General features: G+C 37.0%; 3 protein-coding genes across 7 annotated transcripts; all 3 read left to right on the forward strand.

The window, feature by feature from the left end:
• The first annotated feature begins 2810 nt into the window (after nucleotides 1-2810).
• On the forward strand, nucleotides 2811-4609 carry LOC120195898. Its single transcript, XM_039197836.1, has 6 exons — nucleotides 2811-2859; nucleotides 3856-3945; nucleotides 3994-4013; nucleotides 4050-4269; nucleotides 4340-4395; nucleotides 4538-4609. The coding sequence occupies exons 1-6, from the start codon at nucleotides 2811-2813 to the stop codon at nucleotides 4607-4609; spliced, it is 507 nt and encodes a 168-aa protein (XP_039053767.1).
• On the forward strand, nucleotides 4332-22399 carry LOC120195803. 5 transcript variants are annotated; one of them, XM_039197730.1, is made up of 13 exons: nucleotides 4332-4395; nucleotides 4538-4600; nucleotides 5015-5222; nucleotides 14395-14988; nucleotides 15772-16527; nucleotides 17111-17392; nucleotides 17803-17958; nucleotides 18085-18509; nucleotides 19081-19543; nucleotides 19739-20071; nucleotides 20692-21432; nucleotides 21535-21593; nucleotides 22256-22399. In XM_039197730.1, the coding sequence occupies exons 3-13, from the start codon at nucleotides 5178-5180 to the stop codon at nucleotides 22362-22364; spliced, it is 3963 nt and encodes a 1320-aa protein (XP_039053661.1). In that variant the 5' UTR covers nucleotides 4332-4395; nucleotides 4538-4600; nucleotides 5015-5177; the 3' UTR covers nucleotides 22365-22399. The 5 variants fall into 5 exon arrangements, with proteins under 5 accessions (XP_039053661.1, XP_039053662.1, XP_039053663.1 ...); XM_039197731.1 differs by having other exon boundaries at nucleotides 19742-20071; XM_039197732.1 differs by having other exon boundaries at nucleotides 19081-19537.
• On the forward strand, nucleotides 22289-24238 carry LOC120195804. Its single transcript, XM_039197736.1, has 3 exons — nucleotides 22289-22723; nucleotides 23757-23824; nucleotides 24075-24238. Exons 1-3 carry the CDS (start codon nucleotides 22430-22432, stop codon nucleotides 24148-24150), a joined length of 438 nt encoding a protein of 145 aa, XP_039053667.1. The 5' UTR covers nucleotides 22289-22429; the 3' UTR covers nucleotides 24151-24238.
• Nucleotides 24239-24998: the final 760 nt, after the last annotated feature.

The raw sequence follows: 24998 nt of genomic DNA on the forward strand, positions 1-24998 counted from the left end.
GAAAAAACTCTTTGATTTCCAAAGTCGCACAAATATCCTGCTTTTATGGCTACTTATGCGTGTTTCAAGTACAGATATTGAGATTATATATAAATAAATACTCTTGAAAGCTCTATAATATATATGATGATGGTTTTGGTTACCGAGAAGTAAAGTACATTTAGAACCCATATTATTTTCTCTTCGGCTGCAACTGGCAGTGTTTAGACATAGAAATGGCATTATTTTATGAAGTTGAACTGACGCTCGTTTAATTAAATAACTAATCACCAATTGGTTGCCCTTTTTGTATCTGAACTTGATGGATTTTGAAGATACTATTTTTTTATCCATTTTATTAATATTATTATTAAATTATATTATCATTATTAATATTATTATCATTATATTTTTATTTTATTATATTATTTTTTTTATTATTAATATATTAAATACAAACCAATTACAATTAAACCGGCTCAGTTACAAACCAACTGAAACCGGTCCAAATCCAACTGGAAACCCTAAATATTGGGTTCCAGTTAGGGTTTCCTACCCTAATCATCCTCAGCCGCCTCATCAAACCGTTGGATCTGGCAACGATCCAACGGTCCACATGGCTCCAGAGAGGAACCCTAGGGTTTGATACCCTAGGGCCACGCGGCGCCGCCCCAGCTTCCACGCGCTGCCGACAGTCTTCTCGCCGCCTCCCGCCGCTGCCACGTCCCGAATGAAGGCTCCAGAAGACAGAATACCGTCCATGCCATGGCTACTCGTGAGTCACCACTGGTAGTCCGGTGACTCACCGAGGCCCCCTCTTCGACCGGTCCGAGACGAACACCGGTGGTGGCTATAAAAGCCACCACCCACCTGAAAAAAAAAGAAAGAGACAGAGACAGAAACAGAACCGAGAGAAAAAAGAAAAAACAGAGAAAAGAAAAAAAACAACAACTATACCAACGATCTCAGCAGCAAAGAATCAGAAGAAAAAAAAAAGAAAAGGAAGAAGAGACTTACCGAGGAGCGTCGACCACCGGATCTCTCGTCAGAACCTTCGAACTCGAAGGTATTATTTTAGATTTGCTCCGATTGGGAGCAGTTTAAGGGGGAAAAACGTCGGAACCGTCATTAGGACGGTCCGATCTACGCTTAGATGAAAGAAAAATTTTCCGGCCACCAAAGACGGTGGCCGGCGGCGGTGGTGACGGCGAATGAACGCCGGTTAACGACGGCCGGCTGGGCTTCTCTCTGTGTTAGAGAGAAGCGAGAGAAAATTTCTCTCTCTCAGAGAAGAGAGAGAGAAGGAAGAATGAAATGAATGGCTGGCCCTTCGGGCCAGCCATTTGGACTTTTATAGTCCTTCCCAAACGACGTCGTTTTGGGAAGGACTATACGCGTAATTTTGAAATAATTAAACCCTGTCCGCAGTCCCTTGTATTTGTAAATTTTACATTTTGGTCACTAACTGAATTATAATTTTTAATTTAGTCTTTGAATTTTAATTTTATTCATTTTAGTCCTTTTTATTAAATAATATATTTAGGATAAATGACAGATTCAATCCCTTAATTTTAATAATTATTTTTTTATCCCTAGTTCATATTTTAATTTATTCTATTATAAATTTAAATTTTAAATACTTCCTTTTGGTCACTAAATTATTAAATAAAAAATAAAATAATTAAACCCTATAATTTCAATTAATTAGTAATTAGTAATTAGTTTTATTTTATAATTTAGTTATTAATTTTATGTCTTCATTTTTTTATTGTTTTTAAATATATTGTTTAATAGAATTATTCTTTTATTATATTGTTAAATATTTTGATATATATCATAAATATATATAATATATTAACTTTAAATATTTATTTTAATATCGAAGAAAAAGGACAGTCTTAATACAACTGGATGTCCTATTCTGATGTTTTAAAATTAAACAATATTATTAAATTAATATTTATCAATATCAAAGAAAAGAGCTGCTTAAGGCACCTAGAAGTTCTTTTCGGATATTTTAAATAAATAAATATTTTTTTACAATTTTAAAATTATAAGATTAAATTAAATATATTTTTGAATTTTTAAATTTTAAATAATAGAGATGATTTCATGGACGAGTTCGACAAAGAAGGTTATCTTGTATGTTAGAGCGCTTACGGAAAATTCAAAAATAAGGAGGTATATAATAATAATTCGAAGATGATAAAAGGTGATCAAAGTTCTTAAGATGAACTAACGAGTGTATGCAAAAAATCCTCGTTGAAGACTTATTCATCAAAGCAAAATGTGTAACGTGGGTCGCTCCGAATTTAATTAGAGCAGATCCTTGGAATCGGAGGGTAAAAAAAACCAATTGATAGAATTTTATACATCGAGGATTTATGGAATTATTTTTAATTAAGATAAATTTGATGAAATATGTATGTTTTGAGGGCTAAAACTGTTATTATATCATGCTAATGTCATTTCCGTTAAGTCAACGATCAAACTAATGATAGTTGATAAAAAGAACGAAACATCATGTTAACATAAATTTATAAAAAATTTAAATGATTAAAATAGAAAAACAAAATAGATGAATGACCAAACTGGTAGTTTACCTTAAAATTATGGACAAAGCTAACTACCGGTTGAAATGGGCGGTCAACCCTTCAATTTTTTATCCGATCCGATCAGCTCAGGATCTCCTTCTATCTCTAGCTGACTTCCCTGTATCTGTCCCTCCTCTTGCTCGCTGTCTGCGGCCAACACCGCTGCAAGCCAACTGAAATTTCGTCTTTCATGGTGGTTCCGAACTGTTTTCTCTTTCAAGATTTACAAAGAGCAAAATGGACTCGATTATCTCCTCAGCTCTTGAAGAAACTGCTTCCACGGCAAGTAGGTATTTATTTTTCCTCGCTCTGCTCCAAAATCGTATCCACTTTCTCTAAAACCCTCCTTTGGAAAAATCTCCTCTCCATCCCCGTTCTACGTTCAAGGCTCCAAACGCCGAGGTTTCTTAACCCTACCGATGCCTCTATTCAATGTTCTGAAGTTGCGGAGAAGCTCAATATAATCTTGCTCATGAAACGCTTAGAATAATTTTGTTGGACTTTACGATGAAATGTTCAATCTCCTCTCAACAACGTCGCACTCTCGAGAGATTGCTATTGCTAGGTTTGTCTTTCTAATTTCCCCTTTGGAATCTTTCAAGTAACTTGTGTTTCTATGTTTCTAGAGATGACTTTAAAAGATTAGGTTTGCATTCGATCAGTTATGCAGATTTTTAGAATAAATGCACATGCCATGCATAAATTACTTTGCATTTGACATGCCCTCATATTGCAAAGGTATAGTAGAACATATGAATTTCAAATTCTAATTTTTTTTCATTCACCATTCAATTGGCATCATCATGGAGGTAATTTTGAAGGTATTGTTTATATTTGTCTCATTACACGATATATGCTAAATTCAAATCTAAATACTTCCTCTCAAATGCAAGTTCTCAAGGTACTATAATTTTGAAAATGGTGGGTTTAAGAGACCTTGTATTTGATTGTCTTGGTCAAACTAATAATTAATCCGATTAATCACCATGGAATTCAAAATTCAGTGTATTGCAACTATTTACACCCTTTTAACTATAGCTACGTTATCTGATTGTTAAAGTATACAACTTGAAGTGAATTTGTCCTTTTATTTTTATGTGAGGCTCAGTAGTCCTAATTGATTTTGGATTAATGGGTAGAAAATTGATGGAAAGGGAAAGCTAATGAATACCTGCTGGAATTAGATAGACAATATAATTGCCATAGACTCCAGAAAGTATTTTTGCATTAGGGTTTAGATATTGCAGTTAAAGAATATCGGTACGTGTAATTTGGTTGGCAGACAAATGGGTGACACAAAGTCAACTTGCAAAGGAATTTGGTATTGAAGGGAAGAACTTCTTTTACATATTAAAGAACCTTGAATGCAGAGGTTGATTCTGAAGCACCCAGCAGTAGTTAGGAAGAAAGAACATTGCAGTGAAGGGGAATTCAAAGACAGTTCACAGTGGTCACGAATTTAATATACTTACATAGATACGCAAAGCGTTGGGCTCTCAACAGAGGTTTGAGATTAATAAAGAAAAACAAACAGTTGAAAATTTTGGGTATGATGATGAAAATGTTCCAGACGACGATGGTTTTGCTTTAGAAAATGCGAAAGATAATGTTCTTGTGAATGATTATCTACCTGCAATGAAAGCTGTTTGTGATAAACTAGAAGCGCAATGGAAAGGTCAATTATATTCAGAATGTTGTTAGATTCATGGATTTGATGTTATGCCATTATGCTGATTTCCTTCTATTGAAGGTTCTTGTTGTCTCAGATATTAAACGAGACTTAGGTTATACAAGATCCTCTGGTCATAAAGCCTGGAGAAATGTAAGACTGCTATATTCACTTTTTTTTTTTGGGTGGGGTGGGGTGGTTCATTTTAATTTTTACCTAGTCCACAATTTTTTTGAACAATCTTTTGAATTGTTGTCTGCCTCATACCATATATTGCATGTATATATGTTCTTAGATCTACCGCAGGTTAAAAGATGCTGGTCTTGTTGAAGAATTGCATGCTGTTGTGAATGAAAAGGTGATGTAAATATATAGTTCTTAATTCATGCTTTTGCAAGATTCCACATTTATTTTTTTAAACCTTTTATTCCAGTTTATGTCTTTAACATGTGTAATTTATTTTAACCTTCTATAATTGTGTAACTATTGAATAGTTAATATATATATTTTTTTGATATATAAGATTTAAGAAAACTAAGTTTTCAAGATTGTGCATCTTTAATGAAGATCGATTTCTTCCTTTGACACACAATATATGATCCTTTATGAAGTTAGTGCAACTCTTTGGTCGTTCTTTGAGGCTTGTAATGTCAATATAGAAGCTTGCAATCAATCATATGACATAAGATCATGCAAACATTCTAGATATATGGAAATGGCCAAATATACACTAAGTGAGTATCTGTGTTCTGATATGTTCCTATGTTCTTAGGCTGAGATTTGCCTAAGGTTGGTGAAGAGGTTTCCTGAAAAGAATTTAGAGCCAAATCTTCTTGGATGTGATGATCATCTTGACAAAGGACAACAGTTGAAGTTTGGAAGGTCAGTTCTGAATGTTGATCAGATTGTAGAGCTTCCCATTGATAATCAAATTTATGATATGGTTGATGCTGAAGGATCTGAGGGTTGCCATCATGATGGTGCGTATATATTTTCTTGACTTTGCTGTGTTATAATTTGTTGATCTTAATGGCTATGATGTGTTTCGATTTATATTTCCTCAATAATTTCTTAAATTGCAGACTAGGTCTTAAAATCTAATTAAGGCCTTTAGATACTTACTAATCATGCATTAACAAAATTGGAATGCAGTTTGAGTATGTACTGCATGGTGTTAATGAAGTAAAAAATGCACAAGCAAGCTGTTTGTTCCGTAAGGAATTACCAATTCTTACAAGTGTTCTTTTTCCATTAGTTGAAGATTCACTTGAATTTATGGTTACCATCTAAGACTCTTCCATTAGGGATGGTGATATATGTGAGATTGAGAGAATAGAAAAGAAGGAAAAGAAATTTTGTAATCGAAATTCTCATTGAAAAAAAGCATGTATTTATAGGCTATGGATTACAAGTTAGAGTTTTACTAGGTTTCCTTTCTTCCTAACTTTGATCTTTTAAGAAATTTGATCCTAATAGTATAATATAGATAAATTATAAATAAATTAAACTTTATATCCTAAAATAAATTAAACTTGCAAGTAAATAAAATTCTTAATTGTCAACAACTTCTACACTCCCTCTCAAGTTGGGTTGGGTGTATATGTTATACAAACTCAACTTGAACTTCAATCTATGTTGGTACTTGGAAGGGCTTTAGTAAGAATGTCTGCAAGTTAACGTTGGGGGCAGTCAGTGGGGACGGGCTGTTGGGGGGAATTTTAAGAGATTCGGAAAGTAAAATTCTAGGGTCTTTCTCGAATGCTGTTGGTCCAGGTCCTCCTCCACTCGTTGAGCTGAAAGCCATTGACTTTTTTCTTTGTCGGAGTGGGCGATGAAGGGAAGGTTAATATAGAGAGTGATTGTAAATCAGTAGTGGATTGGATTTTGCTGCTGTCTACATCGCCTCATTTTTTAGTTCGATGATTCAGAAAATTGTTTCCCTAATCTCGGAGAGGGAGATTATTGTTAGACACATACCGAGGAGCTTTATTTTTGTTGCTTTAGAGGTTTTCAGTAGGGTTATGGTGGCCTATTGAGATTGTTGGGGCTGAGCTAGTTTTGTTGTTTAAGGGGTCTGGTCGTATGGTGGTTTGTTTATATTCTGTATTTTAAGTTCTGTTAGTTTGTCTTATGGTTGTATTTATGTACTTTGCTTGTAATAAAATCCTAAGGCACTTTTTCCTCATTCTGGATTAAGAAGCTTTCCTAAAGATCCATTAATCAAGAAGGGGTTTTAATGAGGCCTGGAATTCTTATAAAAAAAAAAGAATGTCTGCAAGTTGCATTTGAGTAGGAATGTAGCTCATCTTATTACTTCTCTGAAATAAGGTGACTGTCAATCTCCCCATACTTTATTTTGTCATGATGAACAAGATTTTTGACAATGCTTATGGCTGATTGATTGTCATTTTTCACCTTGAAATAAACCTTAAAATCAACCTTTAATTCTTTTAGTAGTCTCTAAATCCATATTCCTTCAAATTCCTGAGGTAAAAGCTCAAAATTCAATCTCTGCACAGCTTCTTGAAACCATAGACTGCTTTGATTCTTCAGTAACAAGATTATCCCGAACAATGGAGCAAAAACCACTTGTAGTTCTTTCGGTTTAACTCTCAAACCCTTGCATCAGTGTATACTTCTACCTCATGGGTTTCACTTTTTAAAGAGTAACCATGGCCTAGTGTCATCTTTACGTATCTTAGAATTCGGTTTACAACCTCTAGATGTCTTGGAATCATTCATAATATAGTTGACAATACTCAATGAAATACAATATTGGTTTTGTACTTGAAAGATAAATTAGCTTACCAATAATCTTTGGTATTGTTTTTGTCAATTGGCAGTCCTTCATTCTTTAATTTAGATGAGGATTCGTAGGAGTTTTTGTTTGTTTGCAAGCATTCCGGTCTCAATTAACAAGTCCATGATATACTTCTTTGAGAGATCACAATTCATGCTTTAGATTGAGCAACCTCCATCCTTAGGAAGTATTTGAGAGCACCAAGGTCTTTGATTTAAAAGTCAGCAGCAGTCGACCTTTAGCTGATGATTTCTTCTATTCATCTCATGTTATATATCATCAGCATAGACAATAAGAATGATTACTTGTGACGAGTTTTCACGAATAAGGTGATATACTTATCAATGGATCGTGGATTGATGGGGGGAAAGTCTCAGTCCGTGTTGAGAAGTATCAGAAAGTTTGAAAGGAAGCAGTTGTTGCAGGTAAAGTCTCTGCAGAAGCTAAACAGTCTTCTGACGGTGGAATGAGGAAGAATAGAGGGAGATGAGTCTCCGAAGAGTATAAAGGATGATAGATCATACAAAGAGGCAGTGGTATCGGAGAAGAGATTGAGGGCGGAACTTGAAACTTTGGAGAACAGAGAAGATAATCTGCAAGCTGCAACAAGGAAGAGGAACTTATGGAGATGTGTATCCCTTCGGAGAGACCAACTGGATGAAATGTTCTTTAACAGGGATCATTAAAGCATCCATTAGTCTGGAATTGGTGCAAAAGGCTTTGTCTAGTGATGGAATCGAAGCTAAGGTGGGGTTGTGCATGGAACTCGTGTATTATCACCTTCAAATCGGTGGAGGAGCTATCGGAGTCGTGGAACAACTAATGTTTTTCTGGTTTGATTGGTTGGCTCCACTTCTGAATGAAGATGAGTTCCAATGGCGTACTGCTCGATTGAACTTCATGGAGTTCCCTTATATGTTGGGATGAGGCTTCTTAGAGGCTGGTTGGAAGGTAGGGATTAGGCTGAGCGAAACCGAGAAAACCGAAAAACCGACGAACCGAGTAAACGGTTCGGTTCGGTTTCGGTTCGGTTTAAAGGCTTCATTTTTTTGATTCGGTTCGGTTCGGGTTTTCCATATGGAACCCATTGTTCCATATTGAACCGAATAGCAATTTTTGTAAAAAAAATTATAGTTTCAAGTGATTTTTTTATTGAAAAACCAAACCAAACCGACCGAACCGAAAAACCCGAACCGTTAAAAAAACCGAATACACCCTAGTAGGGATCATTGGTGTGTATTCAAGAGTCGACCAATAATAGAGAGGATTTGTCGGCTGCGAGATTAGTGAGAATTGCAAGTCCATTTGACGTTCCGAGATGGATTACAGTAGGTTCATATGAGAGATCCTTTAAGGTAAGGATTAAGTTGGGTTCGGTATTTACAATGCCGAGATACCTTCTAGTGGACTCGTCTGAGGAGGATCAAAATGGTGGTTGCTTAGCGGTGTTAGCTGAGGGAGATGAACAGTCAAATGAGGAATCATTAAACAGGGTGATTTCGTGGCTAGAAGATGGAAAGACAGGTGGCACTTTAGGGCAGGGCTGAGTCGACAATCATTGCGGTCGGGAAAAGAGAATGAGTGCATTAATGATGGGGAAACAAATTGCCTCGAGCCTAGGAGAGTTTTAATAGGGGAATATGCGGGTCTTGGATTGAGGGAAGATGTGAGCTCGTTTCCTGAGTAGGCCCAATCAGAGGGAAATAAAGAGCTCACTTGCCTTTCATTAGAATTCATCTTGTAGGGCCATCAATTAACATAGCCTAATATGCGTATGGGAAGGAGGTTGAAAGAGAGCCTAGGGTGTAAACGAGTCGAGTCGAGCTGGAGTATTGCTGAGCTCCACTTGACTCGAAAACTCTGAAATGGAGCTCGACTCGACTCGAAAACTTGCGAGCTTAAAATTTTCAAGCTCGACTCAACTCGAAATCTGATTGAAGCTCGTGAGCAGCTCGAAATAAAAAATCTTAAACTTAACTCGATTGAAGCCTCAAACTCGAATCTGAACCTTAAATACATGAAAATTTATTGTTTTTTAAAAAAAATCAACACATAAATTTTAATATTATTAATAATTTATTTTTTTATAAAAAAATCTTAATATATATTTTCGAGCTGCTCATGAGTTTTTCAAGTCGAGTATCAAGTAGCTCGTTTTGACACTTAAGAACTCAAGCTCAAGTCGAGTGCATTCGATCAGAGTATTTATCGAGCCTTGACCGATTTGATCTCGAGTAGCTCGCGATTTGTCTCGTCTCGTTTATAGCCCTAAAGTGACCCAAACACACTTGGGTGTCGAGGGAGATGGATTGATGGTGTTGAGGAGAGAGATAGTTTACCCAAAAGTAGTGGAAAATGAGCGTTAAAATCAAGTAGTGGTTTGGCTGGGAAGGAAATTGGGTCAAAGATGAAAATAAATCAAACTAGGGATGGCAACCAGATGAGGACTCCACCCCATTTTGATTGTCTTGGTAAGAAGTATAAAAGGGTCAAGAAGAGGTTTTTTGACATAGTTTACTGTAGGCTAGGGAGGAAATCGGATAGAAGTCAATCTGAGGCGGGAGATAATGCTACAATTACAAGAAGAGGATGAGGAATTAAACTCCACTTGGGAGGTAGCAAAATGATGGGTATACTTTTTCGGGAGGAAAAAAAGTGTTTGCAAGGAAGTTCGTAGATTTGAGTAAAGGCAAGGAGGTGGAAGGTGGAAACTAATTTTCCATCTTCGCTGAAGGTGTTGATTCCAGTTATCATGTCAAGTTTTTCATGTATATCGTGAAACATAAGGGCCTGGGGAGGAAAGAAAAGTTAAGTGCAGGGAGGAGTTTGACCTTAAGGAAGAACTAGGCATGTTGTTTTGAGGAAACAAAATTAGAGCTTGTGAATTAGGCTCTGTTAAGAAAGGTAAGGGAGAAAATTAAGGGGTATGTTTCATCTCCTTCAGAAGGGGCTGCAGGAGGTTAATTACTCTTTGGGATGAAAATTGGTTTGAAATGCAGGAACAGTGTATTTTTAGAAGATTCGTGGCAGTGAAGGGCAAAATTAAGGATGGACAAGGGGTTTGCTATTTGTGAACGTGTATGGTCTTGCAGTGGAGGCGAAAAGGAAAGCCTTTTTTGAAGAACTTATAAGTTTCTTAGAACAAATGGATTGCTCGTTATGTGTGGGTGGGGATTTTAATTTGTATCTGTCTGAGGAGGAGAAAGGGAAATCACAGAACTACACAATGAGATTGCTAAAAGAGTTTGTATTTCAGTCCAAGTTAACAGATCTTCCATTATCTGTGGGAGTTATACGTGGAGCAACAATAGGTATTCCCCTCTTTTGTAAAACTAGATAGATTCTTGGGGACTCTAGATTCCTGAATATTTATCCAGACATTGTTCAGGTTCTTCTCCCTAAATCGATATCAGATCATAATGCAATTATGTTGGAAAAGTGCGGTTAATTGGGGTCCGAAACCTTTCAAACTTTTCAATTATGTGATGGAAGCAGACGGTTTTCAGGAGATGATGGAATTAGCTTTGGCAGAGATGAAAAAAGATGAGAGGAGGAAGGGTATTGTGAATATTGAACAATCGAAGAGCGTAATTAGTTGGACTAACAATAATCATCTTTTGTCGGTAGCATTGTAGAGCTAGAGAAGTCCATTTTCGAAATGGAGGCATCTTTACAGCAGGGAGTATTCTGTTTCGTGGGATGCTATTGTGGAAGCTGAGATGGAATTGTGGGCTCTGTGTAAAAAAGAGGAATTAATTTGGTTCCAGAGTCCCGCGCGAAGTGGTTCCATGATGGGGATTGAAATTCCAGATATTTTCATCAATGTGCATCTAATAGGAGGAGAGTAAAAGCACCGAAGTACTTAAAGTAAATGGAGAGCTGGTTTCTGATACAGACCAAATTAAGTCTAGTGTTTTTCATTTTTTCAAAGAGGTCTAACAGGAAGCCAACAGTGGGAGTGAAAGAAATGTTACTTAACTTTGCTAAGCTATCAGAGGAGCAATGTTCTTTATTGGAAAGGAACTTTTCGGAGGAGGAAATTTTGGAAGGCAATCGCATCTTCATATAGCAATAAGGCGCTTGGACTGGACATATTAAATATAGGTTTCTTTAAAGATTTTGGCCGTCTTAAGGACGAAATCTTGAGGTTTTTCTCATTTTTATTTAGGGAAGAGGGGGAGAAAGAGGTGAATCACTCAATTATATCTCTGATACCTAAGAAATCAAATTCGGAAAGCTTGGACTACGACCTATAGTTTGGTTAGAGGCCTTTATAAAATTCTGTCAAAGGTTTTATCAAGAAGATTGAGGAGGAATTGCATTGACTCTCTTATTGGACCTTCTCAATTTGCGTTTGTTCCAGGGAGGTAGATTCTTGACTGATCGTTTATAGCAAATGAGGGGATTATTGGAGGAAAAGTAGCTCAAGGTGTTGCTTTTAAAGTAGATTTTAGAAGAGTATGATTCAGTAGATTGGTCGATTTTGATGAAGATCATAGAATATATGGGGTTTGGGCAGAGGTGGCGATCAAGGATTCTAAAATGCCTATCTTCAGCTTCCATTTCCATCTTGGTTAACGGTTCTCCTACTGATAAATTCAGGATTTCTAGGGGGTTACATCAAGGTTGTTCATTATCACTGTTGTTTAATCTAGTGGGTGAGATGCTAAGCTTGCTGCTATCTAAGGCGGCTAAGAAGGGTCTGTTCAATGGGTTTCAGATTGGCAGCCCAAATAGTCTTTCCCGCTGTCTCGCTTACAGTTTGCCAACGACCTATTAATATTTTGTACTGCTTCGGAAGGTCAGCTGAAAAACGTGAAGAGAAGTTTGACTATTTTTGAATTGTGTTTGGGGCTTCAACTAAATCTTCATAAGAGCAGAATATTCGATATTAATGTTGACAATAATAATATTAAAGAGTGGGCGGCTTTGATTGGCTGTTCGGTTGGCGTTCTTCCAACGGAGTATCTAGGGCTCCCCCTTGGTTCGAAAAAGATTTTGGCATCTTTGTGGGACCCAATAATTAAGAGATTTTACCAGAAATTGGTGGGCTGGAAAGCTAATTCATTGTCTCTTATTGGGAGGGTTGTGTTGGTGAAGTTGTTTTAAGCGCTTTGCCAATTTATTATATGTCGATGTTCAGAATTCCGTCTAAGGTTCTGAGGAAATTAAATTCTATTATGGCAATTTTTTTATGGGGGGATCATCTCAAAAAAATCGTATCCATTGGATTAATTGGTCAACGGTGTGCAAACCTAAAGATAAGGGAGGATTGGGTCTTATTGATTTGAAACTAATGAACAGGGCTCTCCTAAGGAAGTGGGCATGGAAATTTGCTGTTGATAAGGAGTCTTGGTGGAAGAACTTGGTTTGCTGCAAGTATAAATTGGATAACAGAGCCTGGTTGATGGATAATGTTGTGTCCTCTCAATCATCTTGGATTTGGAGGGGAGTGATTAACAATTGCTGGTGGAATGATGCATTTGGCCTCTGTTTTCAAAATCATTTTCAGGTGCAAGTCGGAAAGGGGAATGACATTCTGTTTTGGTACGACAAGTGGTTATGCAATGTTCCCCTTAGGCAGAAATTTCCGAGGCTGTTTACTCTTTATGTTAATAAAAGAGGAAAAATTTCCGAGTTTGGTTGTTATAATGCAGGGGATTGGTGCTGGGATATTCAGTTGAGACGGAATTTATTTGACTGAGAGATCGAGCAGTGGGTTGAGCTTTTGTCATTGTTAAGTACTATGTGTCCTCGGAATGACGTGGAGGACAGCTGTGTATGGACAGGAAATGGTGAAGGTGCTTACTTGGTTAAGTCTTGCTTTAAACTAATGTCAGGAGGATCTGAGGTGGAACCGATTTGGTCCAAGCTAGTTTGGATTGGTTTTGTGCCACCTAGAGTGGAGGCGTTTATTTGGAAGGTATTGCATCAAAAAATGGCGGCGGTCAAGTCTGAAATTATAAAGCGCGGTGTAAATGGGACTGTGGATATTTTATGCCCGTTATGTGGTTTACATACAGAGACGGTTTCTCACTTGTTTTTTTCTTGTAGAATTGCATGGGGCTTATGGGTGAGTTTCTTTTGGTGTCGGAATGTTTTTTCTGTTATTCCAGATAATCCTACTGTCCTCTTATCTTCATGGGGCAGCTTAGCTCCAAAGTCTTTAATTTGGAATTTTATTCCGGGAGCTGTATTGTGGTCTATATGGAAGTGTCAGAATCATTTGGTTTTCGAGAAAGGAAGACTTGATCGTACCCATTTGTTCTTTATATCGAGATTTAGAGTGACAGCTTGGTTTTCAGCGAAATTTCTGAATTTTCCAGTTCTCCTAGACTGTCTAGTCGCTGATCCGGCGTTGGCTGATTCTTGTACATGGTCTAAGAAGTCAATCTCCTCATCGGACTTGTGGAGTCCCCCGTCCCCTGGTTATTTTAAAGTTAACGTGGATGGAGCAGAGAGCAGAGACTGGAAAAGTAGTGGGACTGGTGGAATCCTTAGGGATGAGAAGAGCAAGATGCTGGGTTCTTTCTCCATTCCTGCTGGTCCAGTCCCGCTTATTTTAGCCGAGTTGAAGACCATTCAAACTGGTTTAGCTTTCTTTTTGGGGTCAGAATGGGAGGGAAAGGATCGGTTAATTATAGAGACAGGTTCGTCAATTACAGTAAATTGGATTAAGAATCCGGGGGCGTGCCCTGTTTTGTTTTCCCAATTAGTTAAGGAAATTGTAAATTGTGTGTTGGATCGTAGTGTTATTATTAGGTTTGTAAAGAGGTGTCAATTGGGAGGCTGACAGTTTGGCCAAGGAGTGTATAGGATAATTTGTTTGTACCTTTGTTTGGGTATTTTATAGTTGTTTAGAGGGTTGCGATTAGGATTATGGTTGACTATGGTTGTAATTTCCTGGTGATGTATGTGGTGTAATTCCTTTTTTAGCAATAAAATGTGAGGCACTCTTTTCCTCCTTCCAATGTCCGTTGAGTTACTTTGTAGCTTGATGGTTATGAAGGGGTTTTTTTAATGAGGCCTCTCCTTTCTATAAAAAAAAATGTTTATGCTTGGGGCCACTACTCTCTACCACTCATTTGTCCCAAAAGAAGTAAAAGATTATTTGTTGACTCATGCACAGTCAATGCCTAAATGCATTCTGATTATGCCTGAAAGATGCTGTAGCTGCTACATTGCTGTAATTATCTAATTTATATTTATTTCAGCTTTTGACTTGGCTTCTTTTATTTTTAACCATATTATTTTGTGTAGTTTAAATTACTGTTTTTGCATGAAGCTCCCTTTAAAACATGCCATTTGTATCCAAACTGTAACCTTTTTAAATTGATATATGGTATGAGCAGGTTTGTGAGAGGCTTGGAATTGATAAGAAAAAGAGCTATTCTCGATTCTTTAACATGTTCTCTCGGTTTGGGATGCACCTGCAAGCTGAAAGCCTTAAAAAAACTACTGCTTATCGAGTTTGGACATCTGGGAATTCTTATTGTAAATCATCAAATGCATTTTTGACTAAATCAAATGATACGAATGATGACAAGCAGATTTCTAGTCTTGATTGTGGCCATTCAGAAGTGCCTGATGAATCGAACCAGAATCTTATAGAATATAATCCTTCAACATCTGCAGTCGATACTCCTGTGAAAGTGAATGATATGGAAAATGATACTGAAATTTCCTGCAGCTCCCTTGGAGAAACTAACAATATTGTTTTATATTCAGACAACGTGCAAAGGCTTCCAAGTGAGCAAAGTAATACTGCCCAGGATGCAGAACTTGATTTAGTTATGACAGAGAGCCAAATATGTGCTTCTCCACCAAAACCAATAGGTCTTGATTTGTTGAAGTCATCTGACTCCGGGTCTTATCAGACATATTCAAGTCAAGTTCTGACTGCTGATGGTGCTCGAAGGGAGCAAAGAATACTTGGACGTTTACAGGTATTTTTTTATGCCACCACTTGGATGAAGCAATGTTTTCAAGGGTGCAAGGCGCACTATAGGCGCTTAACCCTTATATTGCCTCAGGCGCAAGCCGCAAAAAGAACGCTAGCCTAAGTGAAGTAAAGCACAGTATGTATGTGTGAGTTTTTTCTAATATATATATATATATAAACTCGAAAGTGGAGTCTAATTTATCTACAAAACATGCAATTTTTTATTGGTCAATACGCATGATTTCCCTATGGTCGATGTTTGTTGAATACTCAAATATTACGAAGTATAGAACTTGATATTGTAGCCTATTACTAGTAAAGGTCTATCAAATGAAAAAGTGAAAAAAAAAACTTAAAAGAAATTCAATCAGGCAGCTTTTTTATGTCTATTGCCTTGAGAAAAAGCGTGCATCAAATGGGCTTTCCTGAAAGGGTCTTGAGGCACTTTTGTTGAATGATGTTGAGGCAGAAGGTGCAGGCATGCCTCGGCATACGCCTTGACAACACTAGACTGGAGGCTTATATTGGGATCTGTGTTACATAAGCTATTCATGTTCCTTGGTACCCATATCAACCCCTCAGTCTGACATATATTAGGAATTGATTATGCGGGTATGATCCTCCAGAAACATGAAAAACTAAAAAAAATTGAGTGTACCTATGTCAGAGATATGCCCGTGTTTGATACTCACCCCCAGCCTGGGTAACATAGTTTGAGATTACAACCTTGTTTCCCATTCATAATATTTTCCAGAGATACAAATATAATTTTAGTTTCCTTGTGCAGGATGAGAAGTTTCTTTTGAGAGCCGAATTGTATAGAAGGCTTGTGGAACTTGAGAAGGACAAGAGCACAAAATTGGATAGGAAGACAGTTGATCGATTGTTAAAGAAGCTTCAGCAACAAGGGCACTGCAAATGCGTGCACATTAATGTGCCTGTTGTGACGAATTGTGGACGAAGCCGTATTACTCAGGTGGTTCTGCACCCATCTGTTGAAGCTTTAAATCAAGAACTGATAAGTGAAATTCATGACAGATTGAGATCATTTGAAATGCAAGTCCGTGGCCATGGAACATCGAAGCTGAAAAGCAATGATTCAATTCCTGTATTAGATGGTGTCCAGAGAACTCAGGGCCATGTTGATTCAGATGCCAAAGCTGCTAAATCAGAAGCCATTCGTGCCAATGGTTTTGTGCTGGCAAAAATGGTTCGCTCAAAACTGCTACATCGGTTTTTATGGGGATTCTTGAGTAGTTTTCATGGTTGGGATGATGATTTATCACTTGACAAACACCTGCATGATCAGAAAAATCTTCATGGTTCATGCATTTTATTTTCACTGGAAGCAGCCATAAAAGCTATCCCACTTGAACTTTTCTTACAAGTTGTTGGAACTGCTCTGAAGTTTGACGATATGATTGACAAGTGTAACAAAGGCTTTTGTCTTTCTGATCTTCACATTGAAGAGTATAAGCTTCTAATGGATACTCAGGCAACTGTAAGACTTTCTTTGCTCATTGACATCCTACGGCGCTTGAAGGTACAATTACTTAGCCAAATTTCCATTAGGTTAAATGGTTAATCATGTGGGAATATATCATTCTCTGGCAATTTTGTGTCATTAATGTATTCACCATGCTTTCTTTTTTGAATTCATTTAGTTGTTTTTCTATGAATAATCTGGGTTGTATTCTACCCAATTATGTGATCAACATATTAGTGGCTTTTATTGTAGGGCAATTGTGGCTGCTTTAAGTTATTGATCCTAGAATGTAAATTTTAGCATTTGGGCTCAAGCCTTGAACTTAAAATAAGTGGTAGCTGCTCTGGAAGAATGCCTTATTTGTAGTTATTGTTGTAATTGGTTTAATGTTATATTGATGGTTGAAATATCTGCTTGAAGACTTCCCTTTTTTCTTGTCTTCTTCCATGTATCTGTTTGTATGAACGTAGGTTATTAGGAATATAATGATAGCAAAGTTTTGTAGGCATTAGCAGAATTTAAATTTTTAATGGATGAATATAATGGTAGTAATTTAAATTATTCTTTCTGGATTAGTTTCTCTCTATGCTTCTGTATCGTAGATTACTGTTTCTTCGACTGACATTATTTGATGATGTAGTTGATTCGGCTGGTACCTGATGAATGTTCAGATAACAGATTAAAGGTACCACATGCCAATTTGACCCATGCTATGGAGCTTAAACCTTACATAGAGGAACCACTGTCATGGGTTGCCACATCTACTTCTAAATCTCTTGATCTTCGTCCAAGAATCAGGCATGATTTCATCTTGTCTAATAGAGAAGCTGTTGATGACTATTGGAAAACTTTGGAATATTGCTATGCGGCTGCTGACCCAAGAGCTGCTTTACATGCATTCCCTGGATCTGCTGTTCATGAGGTATGCGCTAGACAGAAATTTGTAGACTAAAAATTCATGGTTTATGTTAATATTTGAACAAATAAAACATAAAAGTCATTATTTTGAATTTTAATTGTAAGAAAAGATTGTAAAAATGGGAGATGTCCTTGTTGAATTTATTAGATTTCATCTCATTTTAAAAATTTACAATGTCAGCATGATGCTACGTTCAGCTGTCACATCAGGTATTTAGTGTGTGTATTATGATGATTAAGAAGAATTTCCTATTTATAATTGTAGTTAATTCTCGTGTAGGCTATAAGCGTTCGACAAGGTTTGACAACTTTTTTGTTTTTTATAAGTAGTATACGGTGTTACTTGCATCTATATCCATTGTAATAGCCTGCTATGTGAAATGTGAAAGCAAACTTAGATATTGGTTATTTCAGGTTTTCCTTAATCGATCATGGGTCTCAGATCGAGTTATGACTGCTGTTCAGCGTGCTGAGCTCCTAAAGCGAATTGTGAAGGATGACTTAAATGAAAAACTTTCATATAGAGACTGTGAAAAAATTGCAAAGGATCTTAGCCTGACCTTACAGCAGGTAAATTATATTTTGCTTAGCGTTATTTGATACAACCAACAACTCCCTGTCATCCTACGATACCATTAGTGTCAAATCAGCTTTTAGCATTTGTTTGCTTTAAACCAATTTATTTTTTATTTACAGGTGCTTCGTGTATATTATGATAAGCAGCAAAAGCGCCTAAATAGATTTCGGGGTTTTCCAAATAGCAATAAAGAGCAGTATCAACGACAAAGATATAAACGGTCATCTAATCGGAAAAGAAAGAGAGGCTCAACCGCGAAATCAAAAGGAAGTATAAAAGCTGATGCAAGATCCATACAATTAGATGTAAAGGAGGTTGCTGCATTACCTGATGGCATTGATGGATTAAAAGACGACTATTCTTTAGCTCCAGTTGGATCTGCTGTCTCTCAAGCGAATCAGGAAGCTGATAATGTTGAAGCCATGGACAAGCTAGGGTCACTTGAAGAAGACGAGGAGTGTGATTCCTTAATTAGCCAGAGTTTCTTTCCGAAAATGAAGTCAACACGTAAAAAAAGAATATCATGGACCGATAAAGCGGACAGGTAGAATGTAGTAATATATTCTTTAGGGTGGGTGCAAATGAGAAACAAACTGAAATAGGGTAGTGAGTGTTGAGGGTGTGAGTTTGGGGTTTCAGGGTTGTTGTATGAAGGTTTTTGTTGTGTGTTTCGGTTTGGTTGTAATTCCTATGTTTGGTAATAAACTAAGGGCACCCTTTTCCCCTTCCTTTGGTTATTGTGTTTTTCAACACAATAACTAAGAAGGGGGTTTTTAACGGGGCCCAATTGCTATTAAAAAAAAACTGAATAGAGACTGGACTTAGGAGCACAATTTTTTTTTTTTAAAAAAGATAGATCTATTATATTATTTTATTTTGATCCTGAGTAACTTATCTACAACTATTGATTCTTGCCTAGCAGGAATTTTATTACTACGTTCTAAGATGTTTTTTGGGACCACATGATTAGGAGTTTTTATTTTTTTATTTTATACATTTGGTGGTAGTCTATCTGGTTTAGTTCATGATATATATAGTTTAGTGACTGTCCGAAGTGGAAGATGTTTACAGTATATTGTGGTTCCTCATGTTTCACATTAATTTGTTCAATGCAGGGAATTGGTAACCCAGTATGCAAGGTACCGTGCTGCCATGGGGGCAAAAATTCACCGTGTAGATTGGACTTCACTTGCTGGCCTACCAGCACCTCCTCATGCTTGTGCAAGAAGAATGGCATCCCTAAATAGAAGTGAAAAATTTAGGAAAGCATTAATGAAGCTATGCAATATGCTTAGTGAACGATTTATGAAGCATCTTGAGAAAAGCCAAAATACGTCGTCTGACAGTAGTGATTGCAGACTTCTTCGATTTCCAGCAATTCAATTCTCCTATGGAATCGAACATGGGGAAGATGCAGACTTTGAGGTGGAAAGATGGGATGATTTTGACGACAGAAAAATAAAAAGTGCTTTGGAGGATGTTCTTCGTTTTAAACAGATTGCCAAACTGGATGCCTCTGCAAGGGTCGGATCGATATCTGCTGAGTGGTCAAGTATAAACATGAATTCGGAGGTTTATGTAATTCCTTATCTTTAGGGCCCACATATATGTTTTGTTCCATTAGTTCTCCAAAGGTTTCATAAATTCATCAAATTGGAGTTGGAAAGATTTTATTGTTTTTCGTCAGTGGGCATTCTTTCCTGATATTTGGTATATTATAATTATCTTGTTTATAAGTACTCTGAAATTGTTGTGTTCTTTCTTGTTTCCTAGCAGGACCAACAAGGATCTGAAATGGTTCTGGCAACCGCCCAAGATGAGTATATAGGAATGCCTGGTGCTGGTCGACGCAAAGGCTCTATCCGAAGTTCAGAACACCATTGCTTTCGTCAAAAGCTAGTTAGGCTTTGGAATGTAGGAAATGGCGTTGGCAGACAAGTACACGAATCGTTGGCTGTTTCTAATGCTGTTGAACTATTTAAGCTTGTTTTTTTAAGCATATCTACAGCACCACAATTTCCAAATTTGCTCTCAGAAACTTTGCATCGTTATTCAGAGCATGATCTGTTTGCAGCTTTTAGCTATCTTAGAGATAGAAAAATTATGGTAAATATCAATTGTACTTACAATGTTTTTTTTGTTATAGCAATCTGTGCAATTTACATAGAGGTCTTATTGTTTTGTACTTAGTAAGGAGCGTACTTCTTGATCTTATGAAATAAGATGCATTAGGATTAAATAAAGATCTATACTCACCACTTTTTCTGGAGTTCCTTTTCATTTCAGTCAATCTTATGGTATTTGAGAAGATATCCTTGGAGCCTTGGTGATTGGTTTTGTCAACTTCAGACCATCCATGAATTTCTCTAGAGCTATTTTTCATTTTGACAAAATCTGATGATGTTCACAAAACCATCTTTGGCGTCTAAATAGTTAGCTTTTGGTGCCAATTCTCTCTTTAACTTGAGCAGTAAAGGGATGGGTGGTCGTATTTTTTATCTTATTAATCAAGTTAAACGGTGTCATATTAGTCTGCTGTTTTCTGGTCTTTATTTGGTGGGAACTCTAGTATCGTAATTCAACTTCGTCTTACATACCCTTGGTCACTGTGCGAGCTCCTTGAACTGCATTATTTCTTATCTTCTCTCTAATGTGATGCTATCCATTCAAATTTCACTCATTTACCTGTATTTTTCTGATTCTTTATTTGCTTCAACTTTTGGCAGATTGGTGGTACTTGCGGTCAACCTTTTGTACTTTCTCAACAGTTCTTGCACAGTATTTCCAAGTCTCCATTTCCTTGCAATACAGGCAAGAGAGCAGCTGATTTTTCTGCTTGGATTAGTGAAAGAGAAGAAGATCTTATGGAAGGGGGAATTAATCTGACTGCAGATTTGCAGTGTGGTGATATTCTCCATTTGTTTTCTCTGGTTTTTTCTGGTGAACTTTCTCTTTCCCCATGCTTACCAGATGAAGGTGTTGGAGAAGCTGAAGACTTGAGAAGCTTTAAACGTAGAGCTGAGGATAACGAATTATGTGATGCAGATAAGGCTAAGAAATTAAAATCCATTGCAGAAGGTGAGTTTGTTTCTCGACGAGAAAAGGGATTTCCTGGCATCATGGTATCCGTGTATCGCACAACATTTCCAACAGCCACTGCTTTAGAATTGTTCAAGGATGAAGAGACATTCAACCCTGAACTTTCGAATGATGAAAGTTCAACTAATTTGGACCATATAAAGGAAATGCTTGAGGTCAATAGTAATGTCACTGTAGCATCAAAGTCTAGTGAGTCACCTTGGGAAGATATGGCTAGTTACACCAAGCATCTGTTGTCAAATCCTTCTGATGAAGGACTAGGTGGTCACTTTGGTCCTGAGATCATCAAGGCTGTTTGCTCTGAAATTCAGAAGGCTGGGGACCAAGGTTTAAGCATAGAAGATGTTTTTAGTCTTGTAAAATTCCAGGTATTTCTTTTGTCATTTTTGTACTTGTGTCTCATCTTTATACTTACGAAAGAGGATATATTTATGTAACTTTCAGTTCATGATGAGATGTTCCTCTTGCAGGAGAAAAGACACCTGAAATTATCATTGATACGCTCCAAGCATTTGGACGAGCTATCAAGGTTGTACACCATTGGAATATAAATTGTGTATTAGTATGTAATATTTTTCTCAAACATGTATTACCTATTAAATTATTAGTAGGAAAATGTTAAAACAAATCGGCAATGGGGCATCAATGACTTCATCTTTGAGACATTTGCTAGCACCAGTACATCTTGAGAATTGTTAATTGGCTGGTTTTAAATAGCCCTTGGCCTATGGAACAAAGATTTGTCCTGGATACCTACACTAAGGTATTCATGGTGATCGTCAAATATATGTGATACAGCGAGATAAATTGCAATAGAATGAAGACACAGGGAATGAATTACCTGATCTTGATGGTCCTAGCAAACCCTCTCATTCTGACATTCTGAATTCTTTAATTTGGGTAGAATGCAATAGAAACTAAGACAGAGGGAATGGGTCATCTGATCTTAATGGTCCTAGCTAACCATTTCATTAATGTCATTCTGAATTTGGAATGAACCACATTTCCTCAAGTAGGATTCAAACGTACGACCAGTCAATTGTATTGCTTTTTTGCAATAGTGATTATTTTTAGGGAGGAGGAGACAAAAGCACTGCTTGGTAGTTTATACTTTCTTCAAAGCACTAGACAATTTCTTAACTTTTCATTACCAAATTCTTGTGCATTGATGTTGTGATCGCTTTCATACAGGTCAATGCTTATTACTCTGTTCGTGTCGTTGATGCTTTATACTACTCCAAGTATTTTCTTGCCACAATTTCTCGTTTCCATCAAGATCTTAAACCATCTTTGTCACTAACATGCCAAGAAAAGGATGGTGGCAACTTGGTCCTTCAGCAAGAAAATCTGAGTCTTGATTCTGCAATGTTATTGGGGAGCAGTGATGCGCACAAAGTTACTATTCTTAATCTTCCAGAAGAGCATCCTTTACCTTCCAATGACATTCCTACTAGCAATGCAAATGAAAGCTGCATGTATGGTAAAGTTGGTTTATCAAAAGGGAATGGTGGGGGTATGATTTATAAGCCATTTTCAGGTGAGCGGTTGGTGCCTATATTGCCTTGGGTGAATGCAGATGGGACCATCAACAAGTCCGTCTACAATGGATTTGTACGCCGTGTTCTTGGTACTGTGATGCAAAATCCTGGGATATTGGAGGTACTGGCTTTTCTGTTCATATTAATTTAATGTCATGAATTTTTTAAAGCAAATGATGAACAAGAATTTCGTACTTTGAAGTGATATGAACTTTTAGAACTGTTTTTCTTTAACTTAATAAAAAAAGCCTTTTTAACAATGTCAGCAACCTGTTGTAATGCAGAAGAACTTGGGAGCTTGACATGAATTCAGTTAGTTATTTTTTTTAATAAAATTTAACATTCAGTTTCTGAAGGAAAACTTGTTTTTATCAAGTTTTAACAGTTTGGTTCACTTGGTTATTTCCCAGTTTTTGGATTTTCTAAAGGGCTTTCAACTTTGCAATTATTTTTACAAGTGGTGTTCTCCCACATATCTTTAACTTTAGCTTTCTTGTGGTCCGAGTTGAGCCTCTTCGCCAATAGTCAATTGGTTTTAGGTTGGATACTTAACATTCCGTAAGTTCTTCAGTTCTATTATTACCCTGTATGAGGTTTTCAACATGCTGGCACCTGTTGTTATACACACGAGGAAGTCTTTAAGTGGTTTACCGTAGGTTCTTCTGTTCTATTATTACCCTGTATGAGGTTTTCGACATGCTAACACCTGTTGTGTTACATGAGGAAGTCTTTAAGTGGGGTTATGTCATACCTCTCGAGTCTTGGGTTTTCTGTGGTCTTGGATTCAAGTTGACTCTCCACTTGTCAATTGGTTCAAGTTGAATGCATAACAATTCTTTTGAGTGTAGTTATGATGACTTTGGACTATTTCAGAAATTAAATAACAAACTTGGAATCAACTGAAACAAATGGTTTTTACCTTTGTTGAATTGAAGTCAAACCGAAGATTAAGATTAAAAGATTCAATTTGTTTGTGTTTTCTCCTTTCTAATTTTCCCATATTTTGGACAACCCTTTTTCTGGGCAGTTTGCCCATTGCTTTGGTGGTGTGTGCATATGGAGTTGGCTTTCTCATGGTGGGGTGTTACAAAAAATGTGTTTTTCTGTCATATGCTTTTCTGACTTCTTTTTGTTCTCTTCAATCACTGAACCAGGATGATATCATCCGCCGGATGGATGTACTAAATCCCCAGGTATGCTGTTATATTTTCCTTCTCTTCAGGTTAGATAAGTTGATTGTAAGGATACAACTGTGGTTTTTCTGTTACTGTGCGCAGGTTTATGTGGTTGGAGGAGTTTTTAAGTTTTATGTATGCAGTTTGGTGTAATGGTTAAATCTTATGTAATTTTCAATATTAATAAAATTTTTAAGGCACTCTTTTTCTCCTTCCGTTGATTAAGGAGCTTCCTCTCAAGATCTATTAATCAAGAAGGGGGTTTTTAATGAGGCCTTTAATTCCTATAAAAAAAAGGTTAAAGGCGGAAGCTTGTGGCCATTATGTTGAATGCCTTGCTTCACCCCGAGCGCTAAGATGGGAAAATGGATAATTGATGCTCATCATATAGTAAACGAATTAGGTTTTCGGACAAAAATATTTTGAACAGTTAGACCCGAATTTTTCTGCCAACTTGCAATCATGGAACTTCCAATATGGATTTTGGAACTCTCTTGTTTTTTGACTTCTGATTTTACTTCGTCATGGTGGCGAAGTGAGCACCTTGGAGGCATACTTACCCCCCATCCCCAATGCACACACAAAGAACACGATAAGAGATAATAGCCAAATTTATATATTTATATGTAATTGCCTTGCTTTTATCTATCAAACATGTATCGAGATCACGATATTTTGTTATGCATAGAACCAGTAATATTTGCCTTGTTAATATGCTTGTTTGACATGAAAGTAAATTTTAAAGCACATCTCTTTAACTTTCTGTAGAGTTGTAGAAAGCTGCTGGAATTGATGATATTGGATGGACACCTCGTAGTGAAGAAGATGCTTCAAACGGCAGGTACCGGTCCTCCTGCCCTTCTGGAAACCCTAATTGGGAGTAGCTGTAGAAAATCAACGTTGGTATGCCGCAGACATTTCTTTGCAAGCCCTACAAGTACTCCTTTTCTGTAAGAATGCTGAAACTGGTTTCTGTAAATAAAGACCATAGATCCCACAGGCAGCATTGGTTAGAATCTGAATTTTGTTCTTTGCTCGTCATCGTGTTGAAGCAGAGCTGTATGCTCGACAACGATGATTTGAAGTTATCATCACAGATGCGATGCATGATTATGAACTGAATAGTGCAATATGTATGTTGATTGAGAATTTGTATTATGTACATCAAACAGCACCATAATATAAGAATTATACCCATTTGCTTTCAATTGAGAATTTGAA

Source organism: Hibiscus syriacus, unplaced genomic scaffold (genome assembly GCF_006381635.1).
Source record: "Hibiscus syriacus cultivar Baekdansim isolate YM2019G1 unplaced genomic scaffold, ASM638163v2 tig00117021_pilon, whole genome shotgun sequence".
NCBI lineage: Eukaryota > Viridiplantae > Streptophyta > Magnoliopsida > Malvales > Malvaceae > Hibiscus > Hibiscus syriacus.

What these genes read in the sequence shown, in the direction of transcription:
- LOC120195898 (XM_039197836.1), top strand. Translation starts at nt 2,811, where the DNA reads ATGGACTCGATTATCTCCTCAGCTCTTGAAGAAACTGCTTCCACGGCA. An exon ending in AGAAACTGCTTCCACGGCAA is followed by an intron (nt 2,860 to 3,855) that starts GTAGGTATTTAT and finishes TTTGGTTGGCAG; the next exon opens with ACAAATGGGTGACACAAAGT. An exon ending in TGAAGGGGAATTCAAAGACA is followed by an intron (nt 4,014 to 4,049) that starts GTTCACAGTGGT and finishes ATACTTACATAG; the next exon opens with ATACGCAAAGCGTTGGGCTC.
- LOC120195804 (XM_039197736.1), top strand. Translation starts at nt 22,430, where the DNA reads ATGTTATTGGGGAGCAGTGATGCGCACAAAGTTACTATTCTTAATCTT. An exon ending in AAAATCCTGGGATATTGGAG is followed by an intron (nt 22,724 to 23,756) that starts GTACTGGCTTTT and finishes TCACTGAACCAG; the next exon opens with GATGATATCATCCGCCGGAT. An exon ending in TATATTTTCCTTCTCTTCAG is followed by an intron (nt 23,825 to 24,074) that starts GTTAGATAAGTT and finishes TATAAAAAAAAG; the next exon opens with GTTAAAGGCGGAAGCTTGTG.
- LOC120195803 (XM_039197730.1), top strand. Translation starts at nt 5,178, where the DNA reads ATGATATGGTTGATGCTGAAGGATCTGAGGGTTGCCATCATGATG. An exon ending in GAATACTTGGACGTTTACAG is followed by an intron (nt 14,989 to 15,771) that starts GTATTTTTTTAT and finishes TTCCTTGTGCAG; the next exon opens with GATGAGAAGTTTCTTTTGAG. An exon ending in TTAGAGATAGAAAAATTATG is followed by an intron (nt 20,072 to 20,691) that starts GTAAATATCAAT and finishes AACTTTTGGCAG; the next exon opens with ATTGGTGGTACTTGCGGTCA.